The sequence below is a fragment of the Rutilus rutilus genome, assembly GCF_951802725.1.
Source record: "Rutilus rutilus genome assembly, chromosome: 8".
Classification (NCBI taxonomy): Eukaryota; Metazoa; Chordata; class Actinopteri; order Cypriniformes; family Leuciscidae; genus Rutilus; species Rutilus rutilus.
The window spans coordinates 15691996-15716311 of NC_140222.1; the positions used below are offsets into that span (position 1 = coordinate 15691996).

The 24316-nt window shown below is 39.4% G+C and overlaps 1 protein-coding gene and 1 long non-coding RNA gene across 2 annotated transcripts; both read right to left on the reverse strand.

The window, feature by feature from the left end:
- Positions 1-4794: 4794 nt before the first annotated feature.
- LOC311295225 (uncharacterized protein) lies at positions 4795-12759 on the reverse strand. Its single transcript, XM_084416489.1, has 5 exons — positions 12511-12759; positions 9245-9571; positions 6049-6373; positions 5340-5696; positions 4795-4919 (listed from the first exon to the last, which is right to left on the reverse strand). Coding segments are annotated over exons 1-4 (702 nt in total). The 5' UTR covers positions 12560-12759; the 3' UTR covers positions 4795-4919; positions 5340-5695.
- Positions 12760-14850: 2091 nt separating this feature from the next.
- LOC311295231 lies at positions 14851-15862 on the reverse strand. Its single transcript, XR_014628255.1, has 5 exons — positions 15798-15862; positions 15369-15420; positions 15114-15178; positions 14949-15008; positions 14851-14865 (listed from the first exon to the last, which is right to left on the reverse strand). It is a non-coding gene; the product is annotated as an uncharacterized lncRNA (long non-coding RNA).
- Positions 15863-24316: the final 8454 nt, after the last annotated feature.

Consider the following 24316-nt stretch of genomic DNA (forward strand, 5'->3'; position numbering starts at 1 on the left):
CGCCGGTCCATCTGTTGAGACACGTCTGAGCGCCAAGTCGTCCGGGCCGGCGGCACCTCCACCCAAAGCCATGGACACCTCCAGGCCACCCCCAGGAGCCAGGTCAGATGCTTCCAAAGCACCCACTCGCTGGTTAATATCCTTAGTAACTTCCTGCAGATCCTCAGACACGTTCACCTGCAGCTGCATTACCCGCTTCAGGGCGCATACCTCAGATGCCAGTTGCTCCACTTTCCCGAGTAGACACGAGACATCCATGTTGGAAAAAGTTACCGGAGGTAGCTCTTCCAAATAGTGGGAAACAAATCTGGGTATATTCTCACCACACTCATTCAACACTTTGAGGCAGCTTTTTATGTTGTTAATATCCTTCTGCGATCCTTTATGGGCAACATTGCGCTGCGTGGTAGTGCAGAGATCAAACAAAACTTTCTTGGAAGACTCTATCCACTCTGAGTCAAATGTGTTTGTAGCCAGCAAAACAATCTCATCTTGATTCATTGTCTTCATTTTAACAGCAAGAAAGTTAAGCAACTCATCCTCAACAATGATCTTGCCATCCATAGTTCTATATATATCTGGTTTTAAACGCGGGCGGCTAAAAATTCGAGCCGCCGGACCCACACCCACAGAATCCGCCATCGCTTCGAGAAAAAGTACAAATAAAGTGAAGTTGTGAATCTTTACCTTCGCCCCACAGGTCTCCATCTTCCTAACAAAACTGATCAACATCTCAAATGCTTAAAGGCAGAATATTACCATTTAAAACATGCATGTTAAAACTAAATACAAAGAAGAACTCTGATAGCAATTCATCTAGACTTTCATCTTTGTTGCTTCTTCATCTTTAGGTGAGCGTGATTTGAACTCGATTAACACACCGTAGTCCAGCAACTTCTTTTTAGTAAAGTTTAATAACAAAATTAACTGGAAAATGTTACACGGTCAAAAAACTTTATCGCTCTAATATTGCATCACAAGAAAAACAAACCATCATCGCCGGAAGTGACATCATTGCCAATACAAAATATTATATTACACATATAAAAATGATTTACTCCTAATTATTTACTGACTGCTTAATGCACACAATTATTTATTTCATATAAGAAATAAGAAATGGCTCTTACAAGAACCATTAATTTTTGCACATTTCAACAGTGAAGGCATTTAGTAAAGTGGACATTTGAAAAAAAGTTTTAAAGTAATATTCATATTTTATCAATAAACACACATTTATAAAATGTGAAAAACTAATGCAACAGCCCTTGCTGGACTTGAACCTTCAAGCACAACCATAAAGCTTTGACATCCCAAACAAACAAACAAACAAAACCCAAAACAGGACAGGAAAATGTTTCATTTCTCAAGGATTCCTGTTGAAAACACCACTTTAGGCCCCATTTATACATTAAGATGTTGTTCAATCGGATCACAAGTGGACAACGCTAAACACAGGTGTAAACGGGGTCTAAAAACTGTTGAGCTTGTCCACTTTGGACCACTTCCAGAGGTAGTTGAAAAACATATTCAACCGGATTGCTTTTGTAGTGTAAATACTCATGTGGTCGAATATGTTCAAACAGCCACAAAATACGTCTATTCTCCGGCTACTGACCTAATGCTTAAACATTATGGGAAGAGCTCTAGCCAGACGAGATTTAACCTTTGTCTGCAGAAGACTTCATTTTGGTTTGAAGATGAAAAAACATACCAAGCGCAATGTTCTCTCACAATTCTTGATTTCTAACACACACTCACAGCGTTCGGCTGGTCTTGCGTCTGTCAGAGCAGAAAAGAAAGCTGATGCTCTCCGTATGTTTCTCCGACATACTGGCACTGTCAAGATGTCAATACTAAAATGGTAACAATGTAACATTAACAGTTTTTTTTACAGTATCTGTAGCACAGACTTAATTTAAGACTTGTGTGTTGTTTAACTGACAGTTGCCTTGTTGTGGCATTTGCACACATGATGTGAAAAGCGCTTGCATCTTGCAATATTAATGATTATGAATCTGATCAAAATAGATCAGTGCGTTATTATATCTTGTAGAACAAATGCTGCTGCTAATGGTAAATAGAGTTATAGAGATAAATAGAGATAATCCTGCACTGTTCCGGTTGGGATTCCTTTAGTAGCTCTAATAATCCCCTCCATTATTACAAACTGGAAATCCTATTGAAGTCCCGTGATCAGCAGGGATCAGTGGAAAACTTTTTTGATAAGGGAATTGAGACTTCCACACCATTCCTCTGTAAGAAAACACACATTTACAGAATGTTAAAACAAATGGGTTTTTTCATTGGTTTGCTGAATGCTCTTTATTCTAAAGTAAAACATCACAAGAGAGCAGCACTCTCTTAAGTCAAGATACATTATTGGTGTTTCTATGCAATGATTTCTGAATGCAGTTGCTGAACACTTAAAGGGATAGATCACCCAAATATGAAAATTCTGTCATCATTTACTCACCCTCAAGTTGTTCCAAATCTGTATGAATTTCTTTCTTCTGTTGAACACAAAAGATATTTGAAGAATGTTGGTAACCAGACAGCAGCCACTGACTTCCATAGTAGGAAAAAATACAGTGGAAGTCAATGGCTACAGTCAATTGTGTGGTTACCAACATTCTTTAATATATTCCCAAATAAACAATAGTTCTGAGGCACTCAAAAGGAATATAGGTTTAAAAAGCTTTTATTTAAACTTGGCTATCCATTAAAAAACATGCCAACATGTTTCGGCCTCTGTGGCCTTCTTCAGGGCAAATTTGGGCTTTTTAAACCTATATTCCTTTTGAGTGCCTCAGACCTATTGTTTATTTGGGAAACATTTTTGGATCTCCAAACTGAAGAGCACCAGAGGAATACACCTCTTAATACCCAAGCAGCACTCCTGGTAACTCGTTTGTGATTCTTTAATATATTCTTTTATTCAAAAGAAGAAATTCACACAGGTTTGGAACAACTTAAGGTTGTTAGGGTGAGTTATTTTCATATTTGAGTTAACTATCCCTTAAAGCCTCGTTCAGACTGTCAGTCCAAATCAGATTTCTGTGCACAACCGATTGAAATCCAATCATATTTATCAAGTGTGAAAGGCAAAAAAATAAATCACAGGAAATATGATTTTTGAGAATCCGTTTTGAGCTACATGGGCAACGTTCACACTGTGGTTTGCAATAGAGACATTGTCTTATTTACATGACAAAGTGTATCCATTGCGCTGCACTACTGTGTCTTCTGAGGCAGTGGCAGAAAGTTTCCTAAAACAACGATGATGTTTAATTTTACATGGTGTGATTAACCACGCAAAATCCATTAGAGCAGTCAGACTGAAATGGATTTCCAGAAATTTTTTAGTTTTTCAAACCACATATATAAACGTAGCTAAAAACGGATTAAAAAAAATAAATTCACTGACTTTACTGGATCTTAATTGGATGTGCTCAAGAATCAGATTTGGACTGACAGTCTGAAATCCTATTCACACCACATTTCTGGAAATCCGTTTCAGTCTGACCGCTCTGATCAGATTTCGCGTGGTTTATGTCACTTCCGCACGCCACATAAACCGTAAATGTCAGACATTGTTTTATAAAACATGCTGGAAGTCGCTGCTGAAACAAAGTTGTGTTGTTGCACAATGCCGGACGAGCAGAAAATGACAATATAAACGGAGACATGCACTGCGTCTGCAATCCAATAGTTATCTACTATATAGTATGCGAAAAAAAGTACGCCAACATAGCAGTATGTCTGAATTCATAGTATTCCAAAAACAGTAGGCGTAAAGTACCCGGATGAACTACTACTTCCGGTGAGATTCTGAAGTGTGCCTACGATGGACCCTTTACTATCCCACTTTACTATGAGGCCACAGGAACGGGTTTGGGAATTGAGGTGAAGGGACGTAACTGACGCTGGTAGGACACATGACAATGACAACATGGCGGATGCAGTACATCCGGAAAAGTCGCAAAGTAAGTTTAAATTCAAATGTAGTACCTACTTACTTAGTATGTGATTTTACACACAGCTATGCTCTAAAACCGGCAGAGACGGCCGTAGAAGTAAATTCGGCCGTAAATTCTGCCACTGCCGTAGAAGATGCTGTTGCCCTGCCCGGCAGATACACATATAGACAGTATTTACCACTGACAATATGTAGCCGCTGCGCTGGATTACTGCGTCTGTATCTGAATTGCAACCATTCCATGTTGCTGCTGTTATTTTTGGCACATGCCTACCAATGCAATGTCAGACAGACAGAATTGCTCAAAAGACAACAAAAGAAACAGCTTGTGTGTGATTGAGGTAGTGATAGTAGCTTCTTGATGGGACGCGGTCACCTTACTTCAGGGAAGTTTTGTATTGTATTGTAGGTATTCATGGAATTCAGGGAATTACCTTGAGATAGTTATTATTTTTAACAACTGCAAGTTGTTTAAATTGTCCGTGGTGAAGAAGTCAGATTAAGTAGGTTTTATTCGTATTAAGAATTTCCACGACAGTTTCCAATCGGAAAAAAATCGGATTTGAACTGACAGTGTGAACGTAGTCTTGCACTAGTGAGAATTGCAGTTCTCACAAATCAGAATCTGTTGTAAAATCAGTTTTTTTGCAGACAGACAGATTCAGTGCACATCTTACCTTATCAGGATTGTTCTGCCTTGTGACGCCTGTATAAACAACAGTAACAACAAACTCGATTAACTCAGATTACTTTGGTTAATTTGCTCAACAAAATCTCATACCTCCATCCTGTCAAATCAGCTGTATAAAATACTTGCCATATTGTCCTGCTTGTGAAGATTTCCTGTGGCGATAGTTAATCACACCAACAGCTGCAGTCAAGATTAGCAGAACAACAACAGCACATATTCCTGCTACAGCTCCTGAAGACACACCTGAATCTGGAACAGATAAACACACAGTCATTATTACCAGAGCTTGACTAAAAATCAACTTTAACAATAAACTTTTGACTGATAATTTATACCCGTCTAATTTGGTCATCAGTGTGATGGTAATTAAATGGCGCCATCTAGTGAATTTCTTTTTGTCAAGAAACAGCGTGTTTTACAGGAAAACTGATGAATATTGTGCATTTTTCTTATTAACAATACTTAACAATTGCAAAATTCATAATGTAAACAAAACTCAATGTAACAAGATGATAACAGAAATGGTCTCAGGTATATTTTAATATTGAGTCAAATCTCTTTTTCTAACAGCCACCAATAAACATGTACAGGGTTTATTTACAGTATATATTTAAAACGGTTCCCTAAAACTCCAAAGGAAAATGCACTGAATGACAACATTATACTCACCAGTGACATTACCACCGAAACTCTTAATGCTTACAGAAACACTGAAGCTCCTTCTGATGCTGATTCTGCTGCTGTTGATCTGTAGTTTATAGAGTCCAGAGTCTGTGTTTCTGGTGTTTGTGATGGTCAGAGATCCAGTCTGATGATCCAGTTTCAGTTTGTCTCTGAATCTCTCTTTACACTGTTCATCTGTACAGGTTTTATTGGGATCTCCAGTGATTTCAGCGATGAGAGTGTCATTAAAATACCATGTCATCACATCATTTGGGCTTTTTATTACACGAGTGTCAAAAGTAACAGATTCTCCCTTCTTCACTGACTTTCTCTTTATCTCATCTACTTCAACAACAAGAAAATCTGAAACACAAACCAAACACAAACCACTTTTTTTACATACCATGAGAAAACTGGAACATTCTTTACTTTTAGTCTAAAAAGCAACATTTATCCACATTTTGAGCTAATAAACATACTTTTTATTAAATCAGAAGCACACTTTTTATCTTCATCAGAACAAAACTAACAAATAGAACAAAAAGTTTTTAATTATACTATACTGTATATTTAAATCTACAAATTCCACAGGAAATGTGTTTGTGAAGAAATGATCTGTATGTGGATTAATATGCAGGTATAGATATTAAATACCTCTAAATGTCAGAAGAAAAAAAAATATCACTAAACTTAGAGTTGCTCTAAAACAACTCACCATATACAGCAAGAATGAAACCCTTTGCTGCTGGTGATAATCCGTAGTTGATAAACTCCAGAGTCTGTGTTTCTTATTTTTGTGATGGTCAGAGATCCAGTCTGATGATCCAGCTTCAGTCTGTCTCTGAATCTCTCAGTATCTTCATTACACTGAACATCTGTACAGATATTACTCAGATCTCCAGTGATTTGAGCGATGCGAATGCCATTAAAATACCATCTAATCTTTTCTTGTTGGTTTGTTTCAACACCAGTGTGAAGAATGACTGAATCTCCCTCCATCACAAAAGCTGACTCTTCATTTATATCAACGCTGAAAAAACCTGGAGAAGAAATGAACGAATAAATATAAGCCAAACAAAATTAAACTACAGGAAAATACTGTGAAAATGCAGAATGCTTCATCTTGAAAGTTGTGTAGTTGTTAACGGGTAATCGTTTCTGCGCAGATTATGCTTATCTCAAACAAGCCTATCGCTTCAATAGATAACCAGACCTGAATCTGTGATCACTAAAAAGTCATTATTACTGATAATCGATTTTACCAATATCTTTGATTTACACCATGATTTAAAGCTGTTAAAGCACCTATTATACCCCTTTTCACAAGATGTAGAATAAGGGCCCTATCTTGCACCCAGCGCAATTGACTTTGTACACTGACGCATGTATCATTCCTATTTTGCACCCGTGCAAAGCGGACTTTTCCTTCCACAGACGCACGTCGGTTAACTAGCAAATACACTTGCGCTCCCCGGGGCGGTTCAGCGCAAAGAGGAGGCGTGTTCCGGCGCAAACGTTCCCTCATGCTATTTTGCAGGTTTAGAAAACAATTCCGCCAGTGACCAGGAAAAACCTAGTCTAAAGTCAGTGGCGGTTGCGCATGTTATTCATGCTATTTTAAGGGCGCATGCTTGGCCATAATCAATGTAGCGTGTGCACAACGCGCATTACAATTTGATGCTCTCATCTACACAGAAGCAGCCGTTTTCATTTTTGCAAATCATACATTATTACTAGGAAAAATATTAGGTCTTGTAGGTCTTGATAAGCCTAGGGCTTCTACGTATCCCTTTTCGAACAGTGTGATTATTATGCAAAAAAAAAAAAAAAGAAGGTTTTGTTTTTCTTGATTTTGTTTTATTTTTATTGATGGATATGTAATGTGTTGCTGTCTTTGGTTTAATTAATTTTTTAATTGTTCGAAATAAAGATTTCATTCATTTATTCATATTAATACACGAGGGAAATCATTGTTGTGTCCATGAAGATGTGAAAATAAAATAGGCATAAATCTAGCTTACACATTTAATCATACGCCCAAATTATCATACGCCTGTTTAACCGAAGCTAATTTGTGTGTGTTTGTTTCTCCATCCCCAATGTCACTTCTCTGTGTTTTACGGCCGTGACGAGGACGTCGGTCTCCTCGGCTGTGAACCGCTCCTGGCGCGCGCCTGGCAAATCCGCCATTATAATAGGAATCCGCTTAGAAAAAGCGCGCCTGCTCTTAAAGGTAATGTGAGATGTCGCTCTGATTGGTTTATTTCACGTTACGCCCAAACCACACCTATGAATAATGAAGCTACTTCAGACCAACCCCTTTTAGATTTGCGTCGGGCGCAAGAGTCATTTATCCCGCCGGGAAAATAGCAACAGCGCCGAGACCCGCCCACAAAGTTACTTGCGCTTTGCGCTTTGACACTTGCGTTTCAGATCGTTAAAATAGGGCCCTAAGTCTCTGATGTCCCCGGAGTGTGTATGTGAAGTTTTAGCTCAAAATACCCAACAGGTATTTTTTTACAGCATGATTAAATCGTCATTTTTTGGTGCTCAGAAAAACGTGCCGTTTTAGTGTGTATCCCTTTAAATGCAAATTAACTGCTGCTGCCGGCACAGAGGGCGGAGCCTCACGAGCTCGTGCTCAGAGCCAGGACAATCTCATCTGATAATATCAGAACAGAAACTCTCAGTTGCAGTGTTCATTTCGACCCGGAGTCAGACAATAATTCCCACAGAGCCAGAGAATACTGTATGTATGGAGGTAGAACAGGTATAGTTTAGTTTAATTACGGTTATAACGTATTTGTCACCTGCTTTTATCCACTAGGCTATTACAAGCCTGCTGTAGTAGACCCCGTCCGAATGATGACCAATACTGATGAGTGTTCAATGAAGTTTATTGTACATCACACAAAAGATTGCAAAAGAAGCTTTAGTTTTACTCCAGAAAATCACTGTAGAGCTGAATAAACACAGTATAAAAAGTGCACATTTAAGTCTTATCCATAAACTCTCTCTCTCTCATTAGCATGGAACATACACTACGAAGTACACAAAACACTCATTACAACTAACAGTAAATAAATATATACACACCTTTTCAGTGGGTGCTTAATAAACAGGTAAACTGTACATCCGTAAAACAACTGTGCAAAAGTGCTCACTCTCACTTTAATTTCTGCCGTGATCAGTAACGTTAGGCCTGTCGCTCAGGAGAGTGTAAGCTTGATCACGAACAGTAGGTGAGATCCATCCTCGAGTAACAACCAGAGTAAATGAAGACTGATATGATCATTCTGACATCCAACAACAAAACACCTCAATCGCTTAGAAGACATTCTTGTCTACAGTTGCTCCAGCGTCGAAACAATGGCGGACTGTGTCCAGCTCACTCAGGGCGGGTCTAGGCTCAAACTGTAGTGTCAATCAACAGTTGTGGGAGGGGCCTGTGCAAAGTGACGTCACATTGCCCTAAATCTGCGAACAGCTCGTTCTGAGACAGAGCTAATGATTTAAGGGGATTTTTAAAAAAGCACTGGGTGGATTTTTATCATTATAGGGTGGTTGTGTACACACACTGCCAACACACATTTATGTTCAAACACCATGTAAAAGCGAATTTTGCATAATAGCTGCCCTTTAAAACAAGTACACAGCAAAACAAATTTAATAAATGAATGATAAATTTATAGCAATAACAAATAACAATTTATTTGCCAAGGAACTTAGTTCTTCAGGAATAGCTGCCAAACAACAAATATGCAGCAACATTTTTTTTTTTTTTTATTATATATGTGCTGAATGTGAATTAGAATGCAGGTAAAGGGAACAACACCTCTGAATGTGTTCAAAAACATCACTAACATTAAAGATGTGACGTGATGTACTTGCTTTTAAACATAATGACTCACTATGAACAGTAACAATGAAGATCTTTGTACTGCTGCCGCTGCTGTTGAGCTTTAGTTTATAAACTCCAGAGTCTGTGGGTCTGGGGTCTTTGATGGTCAGAGATCCAGTCTGATGATCCAGCTTCAGTCTGTTTCTGAATCTCTCTTTACACTGAACATCTGTACAGATCTTACTCTGATCTCTATTGATTTCAGCGATGAGAATGTATTTCACCAATGTGAAATACCACCTAATATCTTCTTGTCGGTTTGTTTCAACATCAGTGTTTAGAGTGATTGATTCTCCCTCCATCTCTGACAATCTCTCTGTACCAACACCAGACGCACCTGGAAAATAAATGAACAGTTATTTTAAACAAAACAAAATGGCCACCAGTTGACTTGAATAGGTGTAGGCCTAGTATATGTATATATATACAGTGAGGAAAATAAGTATTTGAACACCCTGCTATTTTGCAAGTTCTCCCACTTAGAGGGGTCTGAAATTGTCATCGTAGGTGCATGTCCACTGTGAGAGAAATAATCTAAAAAAAATAAAAAATCCAGAAATCACAATGTATGATTTTTTTTAACTATTTATTTGTATGATACAGCTGCAAATAAGTATTTGAACACCTGAGAAAATCAATGTTAATTTGGTACAGTAGCCTTTGTTTGCAATTACAGAGGTCAAACGTTTCCTGTAGTTTTTCACCAGGTTTGCACACACTGCAGGAGGGATTTTGGCCCACTCCTCCACACAGATCTTCTCTAGATCAGTCAGGTTTCTGGGCTGTCGCTGAGAAACACAGAGTTTGAGCTCCCTCCAAAGATTCTCTATTGGGTTTAGGTCTGGAGACTGGCTAGGCCACGCCAGAACCTTGATATGCTTACAGAGCCACTCCTTGGTTATCCTGGCTGTGTGCTTCGGGTCATTGTCATGTTGGAAGACCCAGCCTCGACCCATCTTCAATGCTCTAACTGAGGGAAGGAGGTTGTTCCCCAAAATCTCGCAATACATGGCCCCGGTCATCCTCTCCTTAATACAGTGCAGTCGCCCTGTCCCATGTGCAGAAAAACACCCCCAAAGCATGATGCTACCACTCCCATGCTTCACAGTAGGGATGGTGTTCTTGGCACGGTACTCATCATTCTTCTTCCTCCAAACACGTTTAGTGGAATTATGAGCAAAAAGTTCTATTTTGGTCTCATCTGACCACATGACTTTCTCCCATGACTCCTCTGGATCATCCAAATGGTCATTGGCAAACTTAAGACGGGCCTTGACATGTGCTGGTTTAAGCAGGGGAACCTTCCGTGTCATGCATGATTTCAAACCATGACGTCTTAGTGTATTACCAACAGTACCTTGGAAACGGTGGTCCCAGCTCTTTTCAGGTCATTGACCAGCTCCTCCCGTGTAGTTCTGGGCTGATTTCTCACCTTTCTTAGGATCATTGAGACCCCACGAGGTGAGATCTTGCATGGAGCCCCAGTCCGAGGGAGATTGACAGTCATGTTTAGCTTCTTCCATTTTCTAATGATTGATCCAACAGTGGACCTTTTTTCACCAAGCTACTTGGCAATTTCCCCGTAGCCCTTTCCAGCCTTGTGGAGGTGTACAATTTTGTCTCTAGTGTCTTTGGACAGTTCTTTGTTCTTGGCCATGTTAGTAGTTGGATTCTTACTGATTGTATGGGGTGGACAGGTGTCTTTATGCAGCTAACGACCTCAAACAGGTGTATCTAATTTAGGATAATAAATGGAGTGGAGGTGGACATTTTAAAGGCAGACTAACAGGTCTTTGAGGGTCAGAATTCTAGCTGATAGACAGGTGGTCAAATACTTATTTGCAGCTGTGTCATACAAATAAATTGTTAAAAAATCATATATTGTGATTTCTGGATTTTTTTTTTTTTTTTTTAATTTATGTCTCTCACAGTGGACATGCACCTACGATGACAATTTCAGACCCCTCCATGATTTCCAAGTGGGAGAACTTGCAAAATAGCAGGGTGTTCAAATACTTATTTTCCTCACTGTATATATGAAGAGTTCAGATGCAAAAGCCTCTCTAAGTGCCATCTGAAATTTTCTTCTAGAATAATTTTTATCAAGCTTGTATATTTAAGTTCAGTAATTTCACTTAAATGACAATTAATAGGTCATTTTCATTGTCATTTAAGTGAAATTACTGAACTTAAACATACTTGATAAAAATTATCATTCTAGAAGTAAATTTCAGGTGGCACTTAGAGGCTTTTGTATCTGAACTCTTCATATATATATACATATGTATATATATATATATATATATATATATATATATAATTATTATAATAATAATTATTATTATTATTATTTATTTTATTTTTAGTGCTAACTATCCAGTAGTGGCTCCTTACTGTAATTTAGGTGTGGTTCTTCCATTTTCCATTTACCTTTCAGAAGCTGCGTATGATATTTAGTTTTATATTTCCCAGAATCTGTATTTTTCCAACAACCATTAACATTTTTCTTTTTGGAAATAGTCAAAAAAATATGATCTGAATATGATGATATATCTAGTTGTGTACGTTCTTTCATTATAACACCGGATACGAGGTAATGGACTGCTACTTACACTGAGCTTCGTGACGCACTTTCGTTTTGTAATATATATTAGCCTAGGCTACAAGCTGCGCCATCCATGGAACAATCAAAACAAGCCCTGACAATTTAAAAAAGAACACATATTACAGACACTTGATATTTAATCTTATAAGATGATTAGTTAATATTTGATAGATTTTACTTTCAATCGGAAAATTTAAAGTAGGCTAGAGTTCTTGGTGCATTTACAGAAGCCTATACTGTTCTGATCAGCAGGGGTCACCACTCACCAGTGTGTTTGCGTTGCGAACGCTTAAAAAAAGTGAACAATTTTGCGAAGCTTCGTTTCTTGCATCACTAGTTTAAGTGTCTTCGAATGCAGGCTACATAAATAAATCAAAGTCCCGTGTTGATATGGGAACTGCCAGTGTTTTTCCACTAGGCTATTTGAAGCTTCCTCTTTTCGAACGCTTGCATGATGAATGCCAAAATAATTTAAATAGGTTTATTCTATTGGTTTGTATACAAATATAAACGCCGTGAATTGGCTTGATGGTCCGATATGCGTGATCAGATCACGGTGATCGCATGTTCGCCAAGTGTAAACGCAGCCACACCATAAACAACAACAAAACACAACACTAACGCTTTATCATGAGAGCCGTAAGAGAAACAGAAAGGTCTAAATGTCTTACCACGGTCACGTAAACACCAAAGCAATGAGGGAAAAATAAAGAGAAGCATTTTCACTGGTTTTCCTTAAAATAAGTGTAGATTTTAATCCATTAAATAGTTCCGTTAATTTGCATTAACGCTGGCGTCACTAAGGAAACTGAAAGTGTAGGCTTAAAAATAAAAACAATGGGAGGCACGTTATGTAGCAACTTTCCCATAACTCTCATAACGGAAATAATAATAAAAAAAAGAAAAAAAAAAGCCTGTTTCGTGTGCTGAGACTGAAAGCAAGACTGAAAATTTGTTTCTGGTTGTATTTGGTCATTATATAACGTTAGTTGGCCACCGGAGTCAGTCAGGCTAAATCCGGTGTCGCTTAAAGCTGTGAAAGTTGAGAGACGAGTTGACATGATTTATATTATAGTTTTTTTTTTAGCTTAGCCTATATTATATTTTATATATACATTTTATACATATATATACATATACATATTTTATACATATATATACATATAGGCCTACATTTTTATTCAAAGATCAACAGTCTGTTATTAATCTTTAGTCTGCCACAAAAAAACAACATTAAAACAAATGTGATTGTGAAAAGAAAAAAAAAAACACTGTTGTAACAGTGCATAAATCAGACCTTTTAGGCTATATGAATCTATATATGATATATAGTCAATGGATACTTCCCCACCCACTCCAACAGGTGTTGTGCCGAATTTCGACCCCGCCAAATTATTACCCCCCTAGTACTGGTAGGTTTAGGATTAGTTGTAGGGGAGGGGTTAGGATTAGGGGTGGGTTAGGATTAGGCAACATGTACTGACTTCAACAAGGGGGGTAATAATTTGGCAGGGGGTCGAAATTCGGCACAACATCTGTTTGCATGCAAGCTACAGCACGACTACATACACTGTTAGACTTTTCAAGGGTTTTTTACAGTAACTTACTGGCAACACTGTTGCCAGTAAGTTACTGTAATTAAGAGTTACAGTACCAAACCGTATTTCAGTTTTGTGTAATACAGTGCATTACTGTAAAAACGAAGCTAATCAGTACAGTGCATTACTGTAAAAACTAAGCTAATCAGTACACTACTGTAATTATTTTTATTTGTACTAAATATAAATTAGATTTGATAATTTTGATATATGATTAATTTTATTTTTATCCTACATAAGTACTACTTTCATACAAACCAATTAGACAAAGTTATCACAAAATACAATATTTTTATTTAAAACATTTCATATTATATATATCACAAAATAAACATGCCAATGCTGGAAATGATGTGTGAAATTTTTACACATTAATGGGTGAGTTTAGAGACAACATTTTTTGTGTTAATTTTAACTCATTCATTGTGTTAATGATTTTAACAAAGTAAATATGTCAGAGAGGTTAGCACAAAGATGTTTAAACGTGTTAAATTAACACATTATGTGCTGTCCTTCACTGCACACATTTTTGAAAACATACATAAAACCATAAACAAAACATTAGCATTTGACTAAATGAATGTAGAGTCATTGGTTGTTTAGCTTATACAAGTATTATAATGAAATATCAACCATTACATTCACAAAACTGCAGAATATAAATAAATTTTTAAGCATTCAAAAAGGAAATGTCCAAAACAGGACAAAACACAGTTCTTTTTACAATACATGACACATTACCCCACCTTAAAAATAATTTCACTTATTTCCAAAAATTTGTTGGATTCATGTACACTGGAGGCCAAAATAAGTATTTAAGTTTCTTAATGTTTTTGAAAGAAGTCTCTTTGATGCTCAAGAAACATTTCTTATTATTATCAATGTCTGACTGTCTACTCCATCTTTTCTACAGCATAGGAGTAAAAGTCATCATCAAAATAATCTTTAAAAAGCCAACACAATGTTTTTGTCCACCTTTGTGAATAAATGAACTTCTCCAAAGATTGGTTCCTGTTCAGAAATTGATTGACAACATCAGAGTGTTCCCTGGTCTGCATGCGTGTCCACAAACACAAATGTACTCAGTCCTTCAGAGGAGATCCCGGTTCCAACACTATATGAGAGAGAGAGAGAGAGAGAGAGAGAGAGAGAGAGAGAGAGAGAGAGAGAGAGAATATTAGTGTCACATTATTTTTAACCTCCTTTTTTGTTAATTTTTATTATTATTTTCACAAAAACTTAAGAATATATATTTGTAAACAGCTTTTGTCAATAAATAGCATACAAAAGAACTAAATTAAATTATGCCAGATTAAATTTTAATACTTACAAATCCTAAATTCTCTCCAAAAATGCTGAGAACCATAGAAAGAACGACTGAAATCGATGATTTTAGCCCATTTCAGCTTGTTTGCAGTGAAGGAGTACCTGTTTGAGACAAATACACAGTAAGATACATGCAAGAAATCACTGTGTGATGATCGTTCTCCTTCCTACAGTAGTTAACCCACCTGTGCGCTGATATTAGGACCTTCCTAGTCAGGTGGAACTGCAATGGTAGAGTCTTCTGGCTAATAAAATATAAAAATAATGCAAAAATATAAACTTAAGTTGTTTAGAATGCTAGATTTGGTCTGAATGAATTAGCCTAGTGAGAGTTTTACTGCAGTGCTTACCTGGATACATTTAATCTGGTGAGACTGAACAAAGACAATGGTCCATCTTCTGATTGGTTCATTTGCTGTGTAATAAAGTTAGACATAATACAAAGGTCACTTATTTGATATAAAGTTAGCCAATTTTATAGAGATTTTATAAGATATTGTAAGCTACCTAGTCTGCACCAGTGGCTCCAAAGCAATTTTCACATAGCGTATGCTAATAATTTCAGCAAACTTATCTCAAAATATATCACAAATGGGCTGGCCTACCTCTGGAATCTTGCTAAGTCACTGGCGCGAATTGGCGCTTTGTTGCAGTTGCCTTTAAACACAAAAATGGAAGTAAATATTAAATTCCATTAAAAAAAAAAAACTATAAGGTATAGTTTGCAAACTAATGCTAAAACTATAAAGGTTCTCATCAGTAGGCCAACATTAGGCTATAAACAGAATTTCACATTAGTTTATTCACATTTATTGTTAATGTAAACGCGTTGCTCGTTGGCATATTTTAACTCGACAATTCAATAATCTAACAAGGTGTGTAAAATGAAACTTTAGCTCAGTTTACCATGGTAAAGTTCGTTACCGTCATGTTGACATGTCAACATGTTATAACATACGTTAAACTGGGCACAATCCTGTCAACAGCCAGTCGATGGTCAACATACACAGAATGTTTTTTTTTTTTTTTTTTACCTTGCTTGCTGATCTCTCTCTCGGTGAAGTGAATTCCGTCTCTTCCCCGGGCCAGACACGAACGACGCGATCCAACAAAAGACAGACCCCATTACCTACTGGATGTCTGTCTGACGCGACACGACAAATCCCAGACAGTGTAGTGATGCGCCGCGGCCGTTATATTTCAGACGTAGTCCGATACGAGTCCAAGCGCTCGCGCTAGTTCTTACAAGGGATAAACAGGTTTGCATTTAAAGGTAAAAGACAGCCTCTGGCTATTATAGCGTTGTAGACACGCGGTGTAAGGCAAAAATTAGGAAATAAAAAGCATGGTGGAATGGTGCCAGCCAGAGAGGCAGTTACGTCAAATACAGTAGTATAGGGCCTACAGCAAATTAAAAAAAATACAGTAAGTCTCTGTATGTGGTGTTAGACGTCACAGAAAATTCCCATGATGTAATTGGAATCACAGTTATTAACTGTAAAGAGAAATAGCAGTATAATACTGGGGGATTTAAAGTAAATAACTGTAGAAATTACAGAAAAGTCTAACAGTGTAGATGAGAGATGAAATGGGCATCGCTGGTTCTCATTCGAACAGAAATGTTTTGAGACAACGCTCCAGTTAGAGCCTAGCCAAATCCATCCTTGGAAAAGCTGTGTGTCGGTGTGTGTGTTAGTCTTCTTGGTTACAGGTAAAGGAACCACTGGCATTAGTGGAGATTGACTGAGTTGTTGTTTGAGACATGCTGGCGCCCAACAACCCAAATTTGAGAACTAGAAAGTCACGACGTGCCTAACTTCAGTGTCCGAGTGTCAGCTGCATAATCAATGGAGATATGCTTCAGTCTATCTGTATGTGTGGAAAATTACTATGTTTATCTATTTCTTAGCCAATCAGAAACTGCAACCTGAAGCAAGGACGTAGCTTAGACCTTGGTGTAGGGTATAATTAATGTGATCTTTGTAACTGTAAGTGGGGTGTCCTACGAACTCCTGCGTGAGTCTTGAAGCTGACTTCTGCTGATGAAACTGCAAACTATCTTCAGTAAAACTTTTCTTCAATTTATTATAATTCTGACTCCGGGTCTTCTTTCAAACATCTGGTCCTTGGGTCCTAAACTGTTAACCCTTAACAGAGCAAAATCAAGACCAAAATGAAGAGAAGATTCATTCCCAGGCCTTAAAAAAAGGCTAATAATGCATTTTCCATTTAATAAAAGTTATCTCTGCTGTAATAGAGACTGAGATCCTCCCTATATGGGTTGCCAGATGATTTCCAGTAAAGGGACACACACCCTGTCCAATCACAGTTAACCCAACCCACTGTTTGGTAGCCTACTTTTAAATCTTCATTTACTCTGATTTTTATTTTTAGTACATTGCATGATAAATGGTTTAAAATGGGAGCTATAGTTTGCGCCAACCCTGGGTTTTAGGCACCATGAAAGTGAATTGCAGTTTCACTGTTCCACAGCATGTGATTGGCTGTTTGCTACTGATGTCACTCCTAAACTCAGGATCAAAGAAATTTGATGACCAGTGTCATGGCAACAAAGCCTGGTTGGATTGGTTTGGTTTTGTCGATTCAAAACTTAGTTTGTTCAACTACCAGCATGGCACAGGCCCCTTGGTGTATTATTTCATTTTGATGGGTAAGAATCCAATTTGACCTCTGACCTGTTGCTTTTTTCAAACATCAGTTTTGATGATGGATTGATTCAGTACTTTATTCAATGTGTAGTGAGGTCACGTGACGTTCTCAACACGTCACTATCATGTGATACGTGGCCAATGAGCTATCGCCCATTGGAGTATATAAACTTGTTGTTCATGCCTCTTGGAGTGCGCCATTATCAAAAGCCCGCCCTTTTGCGTCATTGCCATGGACTACATGTACTGTACTCTGTACGAGTGTGACGTTGGGTTACTGAGAATCCGTGTGCGTGTGGGGTGCTGCTTACTCCCAGTACGGTGTGCCTTCAGGGCTTCCATCGGTGTGGTTTTGCAGCTTAACGTAGCCCAATTTATACGCGCGTCACGTTTTAGTCGATAAAACTCTTCCGCAAAGGATACACCCGTGTATCCTCGCCTGTGACTCCTTAGGAAGCCTCCTCACTCCTCGATCCTCACTCCTCGATCCTCGCCTCCTCGCGGTGCAATTAGAGAATTGAGATGTCCTTCAAGATGGCTGAGCTCGATCGGTTTCCGGGTCATAGGATGGAGGACGGAGGAGAGAGGAGATGAGGAGGGATATTGAGAAGCACCCCTGGTCGGAACACCAGCTGTTGCGGTCAACAAGGCTGTTGAATGATTTTTGGTATATGCCATCGAAGTATTACTTCATTGCATCATCAGGTCCTTTTTGAACGTTGAGGCGGGCTGAGTGAGCCATTCTTTAAGCCATGCTGCTGTTCCTTTGCGTCCAGTTACGTCTGTGTTAAACATGCCTAAGCAGGCTTGAAGGTTTATCTATTTTTGCTGTTTGTATTTCTTTATTTTTGTTTTCGTAGACTTGTTTTGTAGTTATTATTTGATTCTGACTGGGTCTGACTGAAATTATCTCCGGGTGTATTGCAGTTAGCTTGGTGTTTGGTGTGAGTTTCTGCATTTGTTTATTTTTTTCTTTAATGTGTGTTTGCAGTATTTAATTGTCACGAACTGCACCGGGAAACAGACAGGTGATCCAAATGCAGGCTTTTATTGAAGGATAATCCAAAGAGCACAAACGGGGAAACAGGCAGTAATCAGAGTCCAGATAAGCAGTCCAAATCAGCAGCAGTACAAACAGGGAACAGGCAGTCGGATAATCAAGACAGGCAGGCAAGAGGTCAGAAACACGGAGACTAAAATACTGGATAACTTAGAAACTAGAAACAAGGCTAGATAATGCAGTGTGACACGTACAATCCTGAGCACTGAACAAAGGAAACATACAGGTTTAAATAAGGATACTAACAAGCATAATCATCAAACAGGTGCAAGACATAAACAGGTGCATGACATAAAGCATAATGAGTCCAGGATAACAATATAAAAAGAAACCATAAACTAGGAAGGGGCGCCCTCCAGTGGCTCACTCGGGCACTCTAGGCGCTGAATGTCACATTAATTCATACTTTGTTAATTTTGAGTATGTTGTAAATTACTTTTTTTTTTCATATTGGTTACGTTTAATTTAGTAAATTGACTTTGAAAGTGTTTTCTTTATTTGCTTTTGTTTATTTAAATGTGTTTAATTTATTAATTATCTGACTCTTTTAATTCGTTTAGGAGCTAAGGGCTTCTTGGAGCGGGCTGGTTGTCTGCTGCATAACTGGCTTTGCTTCACCAAGGGTGTCCCTATTGCCGTGTCACTACTTTTGTGTCATTTTCAGTGAATTTGGTGGGTGTGATTCGGAGTGGCGTGGTTTCTATTGTAGACCTGCTGCTGTCACACTAGCCTGCACCCTATAGGAAGCCTCAGCCCCTGTAAGGTTTACTGTGAATTCTTTTTTTCTTTTTCTTTTTTTTGACCAATGACACTTGTTTATTTTTGGTTTTAAATAATTGTTGGCCAACTTTCTTAAGCTTTAATAAAATACTTTTGTACGGAAGCCCATGCCTCTCGCCTTTCTAGGTGGAATGTACTTGTGTGCTTTATTTGGGTTGTTTTTCCCCGTTAATCCGGGGTGGCATAGTCATTACAATTGAGCCACTTGCTACAAATGGAAACAGTTGTATTTAGAGGTAAAGTCAGACTGTGAGGTTCATAACAGCAGGACAGGAAGAAACTCTTCACCATTACGGAATTAATATAGTCAGACACCTGCACATTTCGAACATCATATATGTAACGGTCATCAGCTAGAGTGCCCTTGAGAGCCACCTGAGGGCACTCCACATCAGACTATCATTATTCACTCACTACTACAATTCCCATAATTCACTGCCCGGACTCATCATTCCTGATTATCACATTCACCTGTGTCTCATTATATTGTTTAGTTCACCCCATATAAGCCTGGTTCACCTCATCATTCCCTGCGAAGTCTTGTACGTTATTCCACTGCATTTCTGAGCATTTCCTTTGTTGTCGTTGTTATTCCTGGTTCTTGATCTCTGCCCGTGTCCTGGTTTTCCTGTTTCTGCCTCACCCTCTGGATTTGTCTGTTTGTTTGATTGCCTGCCTGTGTATGACATTTGCCTGGATTTTGATTATGATTCTGTTTAACCCTTTAAATAAAACTGCATTTGGATCTTCTACCCTCGTGTCTCGGAGTAGTACATAACAATATATAACATTATATATATATATATAGATATGTTAAATGATTAAGATAAAGATTGTTTTCTATTATTAATCTCTTAATAATTCTTAATAAGAGGCAGAAGAACATTTATATCTAACATATCTAACATGTGTACAGTGTGTGTGCCTGCCTGCCTGGGTGTGTGTGTGTGTGTGTGTGTGTGTGTGCGCGCCTGCCTTTGTGTGTCTGTCTGTGAGTGTGTGCCTGTGTGTGTAAATGTGTGTGTGTGCGTTATGTGTGTGTGTGCCTGTGTGTGTGCCTATGTGTGTGCGTCTGTGTGTTCGTGTGTATATGTGTGTGCCTGTGTGTGTGTGTGTGTGTGCGTCTGTGTGTGCGTGCGTGTGCAGCACTAGGAGGGTCAAACGCTGTTGAGGGGTGATTCATGCAGTGTTTTCATCTGACAGTTTTATTAGATCAGACAGTGAAATGCTGAAGAAAATGTGTCACATGTTTGTTTTGTTCTGTTTGTGCTGGTGGAGTCTGATTGGTAAGTTATAAAACCTCATATCTGTTTCCGAACAAAGTGACAAACTACTGTTTAGATTAAACTATTTACACTTGATGTTATCTCATATCAAATCAAAGTGAGATATATCTTGAGATACTTTGGATTCAGGTCTCTGGTTGTCGGGGAATTTTTAATTGGCATTTTTATGAATGAAAATGTATTAAAAAGTCATGGAGAATAATGGAAATGTCTATGATAAAATTGTTTTTTTAAATAAACTCAAACAGTGGAGGCTCAGAAAGTGAATCATCAATTGGGCCACTTTCATATTTTAGACATATTTGTATTTATTTTTTCATATTTATTTTTAAATATTTTAATTTCGAGGATTGTAAACGGACAAATGGAAATCCTGCCCAGCTATCTCTTAAAATGATCATGAATTATAGCAAAAGTAATATAAGTTCATTGGTCAAAAAGAAATTTACATTTAGTTTCCATCAGAAGCATTAATCTGTGTAAAATCTGTTTATTTTCCAGGTGTGTTTGGTGATTCAGTGTCAGTGATGGAGGGAGATCCTGTTACTCTAAACAGTGATGTTACTGAAATACAAGACGACAACAATATACTATGGAAATTTGGAGCTGAAAACTCTCTCATAGCTAAAGTCAATAGAGAGAGACAAATTTACTCCACATATAACGGCACTGATGGGAGATTCAGAGACAGACTGAAGCTGGACGATCAAACTGGATCTCTGACCATCACAAATACCACAACTGAACATGCTGGACGTTATGAAGTAAAAATAATCGGAGCAAAATGGTCATAAAAAACATTAAATGTTTCTGTCTATGGTGAGTAGTATGGAAGCCTGTTTCCGCCACGGTTGAGTAAAAAAAAAAAAAAATGACTTAACATCTCATAATAATGAGAAACTTTCTTGTAATTATGACTTAACACCTCGTAATAATGAGAAACTTTCTCGTAATAATGACTTAACATCTCATAAAAATGAGAAACTTTCTCTTATCTCATATCGCTTGGCCAGCTTCCAAGATGGCGCGGCCAGCTTCCAAGATGGCGCCGCGGATGGCTGCCTCGGTGTTGAGCTCTCCAGTTGTTACACTGTTTTTGTTAGTTTGTCCTGTTTTATGTTTGTCATTCGCTATCAGTTATACCAGGGACGAACTGCTGAACATTCGGCAGTGCACACCAACTGATCACCAACCAGTTTTTGATTCTTCTGGCGTTTTGCGGAACATTGTCGTCGGTTGTGCCGCTGCACTGTGGAAACAGTATAAGACGCGCAGGCGTGGGAAGCGAGCCGGCACACTCGTTAAGCTCAGGCAGCGCGGATTCAGAACGGCGCTGCCTAGCATCCATCTGGCGAATGTCCGCTCTCTCCCTAACAAAATGGACGAACTACTTCTGCTCTCACGCAAAAACAAGGACTTTACCAACTCTGCTGCTCTGTGTTTCACGGAAACCTGGCTGAACGAAGCCATTCCGGACAGCGCGTTACATCTACCGGACTTTCAGCTGTTCAGAGCGGATCGCGATATGGAGTCAACGGGGAAAACGCGCGGTGGTGGGACATGCTTTTACATCAACAGAAGGTGGTGTACTGATGTAACTGTGTTAAGGAAGATGTGCTGTCCTGATGTGGAAGTGCTTTTCATTAACTGTAAGCCGTTCTACTCGCCGCGGGAGTTTTCCTCGCTCGTTCTCATCAGTGTTTACATTCCACCGCAAGCACACGTGAGTACGGCGCTGCAACAGCTGGCTGATCTGATCACAGAAACAGAACAACAACACCCGGACTCTGTTCTTATCATTCTCGGAGACTTTAATCAGGCAAAACTCACACGTGAACTGCCTAAATTCAAACAGCACATTACATGCCCCACCAGAGACAATAATATTTTGGACCATTGCTACACCACAACAAAGGATGCATATCGCTCCGTCGCCAGAGCAGCTCTAGGACTTTCCGATCACTGCCTGGTTCATCTTCTACCAACTTACAGGCAAAAACTTAAAACTGCTAAGCCAGTAATAAGGACTGTAAAGAGATGGACCAACGACACAGTGCAGGTCTTACAAGCCTGTTTTGAATGCACTGACTGGAGTGTTTTTGAAGCTGCTGCCAGCGATCTGGACGAGCTCACAGAGACTGTAACATCATACATCAGTTTCTGTGAGGATTTATGCATCCCTACCAGGACTTACTTATCATTCAACAATGATAAACCATGGTTCACACCAAAACTCAGACAGCTTCGTCAGGTCAAAGAAGATGCCTACAGGAGTGGGGATAGGATCTTGTATAATCAGGCCAGGAACACATTGACAAAGGAGATTGAAGTGGCTAAGAAGAGCTATGCCAAAAAGCTGGAAAACCAGTTTTCCTCCAACGACCCTGCATCAGTGTGGAAAGGCCTGAAAGACATTACCAACTACAAGACACCATCCCCCAGCATCGACAGCAATAAGCATCTTGCGAACGAGCTGAATGTCTTTTACTGTAGATTTGAGACCCCCGATCAGACACCCCATACCCGCCCTGACCATCTCTCTACACAGCCATCAACACCTCCAGCCATCCCCCTCCCCTCCCCCCCTGCACTTCAGATCAGTGAGGATAATGTGCGTCAGATCTTCAGGAAACAGAAGAGAAGGAAAGCACCAGGCCCAGACGGTGTCTCACCAGCCTGTCTGAAAACCTGCGCTGACCAGCTGGCCTCTATCTTCTCACTGATCTTCAACAGATCACTGGAGCAGTGCAAAGTCCCTTTCTGCTTTAAACGCTCCACCATCATCCCAATCCCGAAGAAACCAAAGATCACAGGACTCAATGACTACAGACCTGTTGCCTTAACATCTGTGGCCATGAAGTCATTCGAAAGACTGGTGTTAGCATATCTGAAGGACATCACTGGACCCTTGCTGGACCCCCTGCAGTTTGCCTACAGAGCAAACCGGTCTGTGGATGATGTGGTCAATATGGGACTGCATTACACCCTACAACATCTGGACAAACCAGGGACCTATGCAAGGATTCTGTTCGTGGACTTTAGTTCTGCCTTCAACACCATCGTCCCATCACTGCTCCAGACCAAACTGACCCAGCTCTCTGTCCCTAGCTCCATCTGTCAATGGATCACCAGCTTTCTGACAGACAGACAACAGCTAGTCAGAATGGGCAAAATCACGTCCGACAGCCGCACCATCAGCACCGGTGCTCCACAGGGATGTGTTCTCTCACCACTGCTCTTCTCCCTGTACACAAATGACTGCACCTCTAAAGACCCCTCTGTCAAGCTCCTGAAGTTTGCGGACGACACTACTGTTATCGGACTCATCCGGAACGGTGACGAGTCTGCGTACAGACAGGAGGTGGAGCAGCTGGCTCTTTGGTGCAGTTATAACAACCTGGAGCTGAACACGCTCAAAACAGTGGAGATGATCGTGGACTTCAGGAGAAACCCCCCTGCACTCCCTTCACTCACCATCATGGACAGCACTGTGACTGCAGTAGAGTCATTCAGGTTCCTGGGCACCACCATCTCTCAGGATCTGAAGTGGGACACTCACATAGACTCTATTGTGAAGAAAGCCCAACAGAGACTGTACTTCCTGCGTCAGCTGAGGAAATTCAACCTGCCACAGGAGCTGCTCGTACAGTTCTACTCAGCTGTCATCCAGTCCATCCTCTGCTACCAAAACCGACCTCCGTAGACTACAGCGGATAGTTCGGACTGCTGAGCGAATCACTGGCACTACCCTTCCCACA

Bases quoted from the DNA above. Each gene is read 5' to 3' on its own strand.
- LOC311295225 (XM_084416489.1), bottom strand. From the start codon at position 12,559: ATGCTTCTCTTTATTTTTCCCTCATTGCTTTGGTGTTTACGTGACCGT. The intron at 9,572-12,510 runs GTAAGACATTTA...TTTATTTTCCAG, and splicing joins TTGGTGTTTACGTGACCGTG to GTGCGTCTGGTGTTGGTACA. The intron at 6,374-9,244 runs GTGAGTCATTAT...TTTCTTCTCCAG, and splicing joins CTTCATTGTTACTGTTCATA to GTTTTTTCAGCGTTGATATA.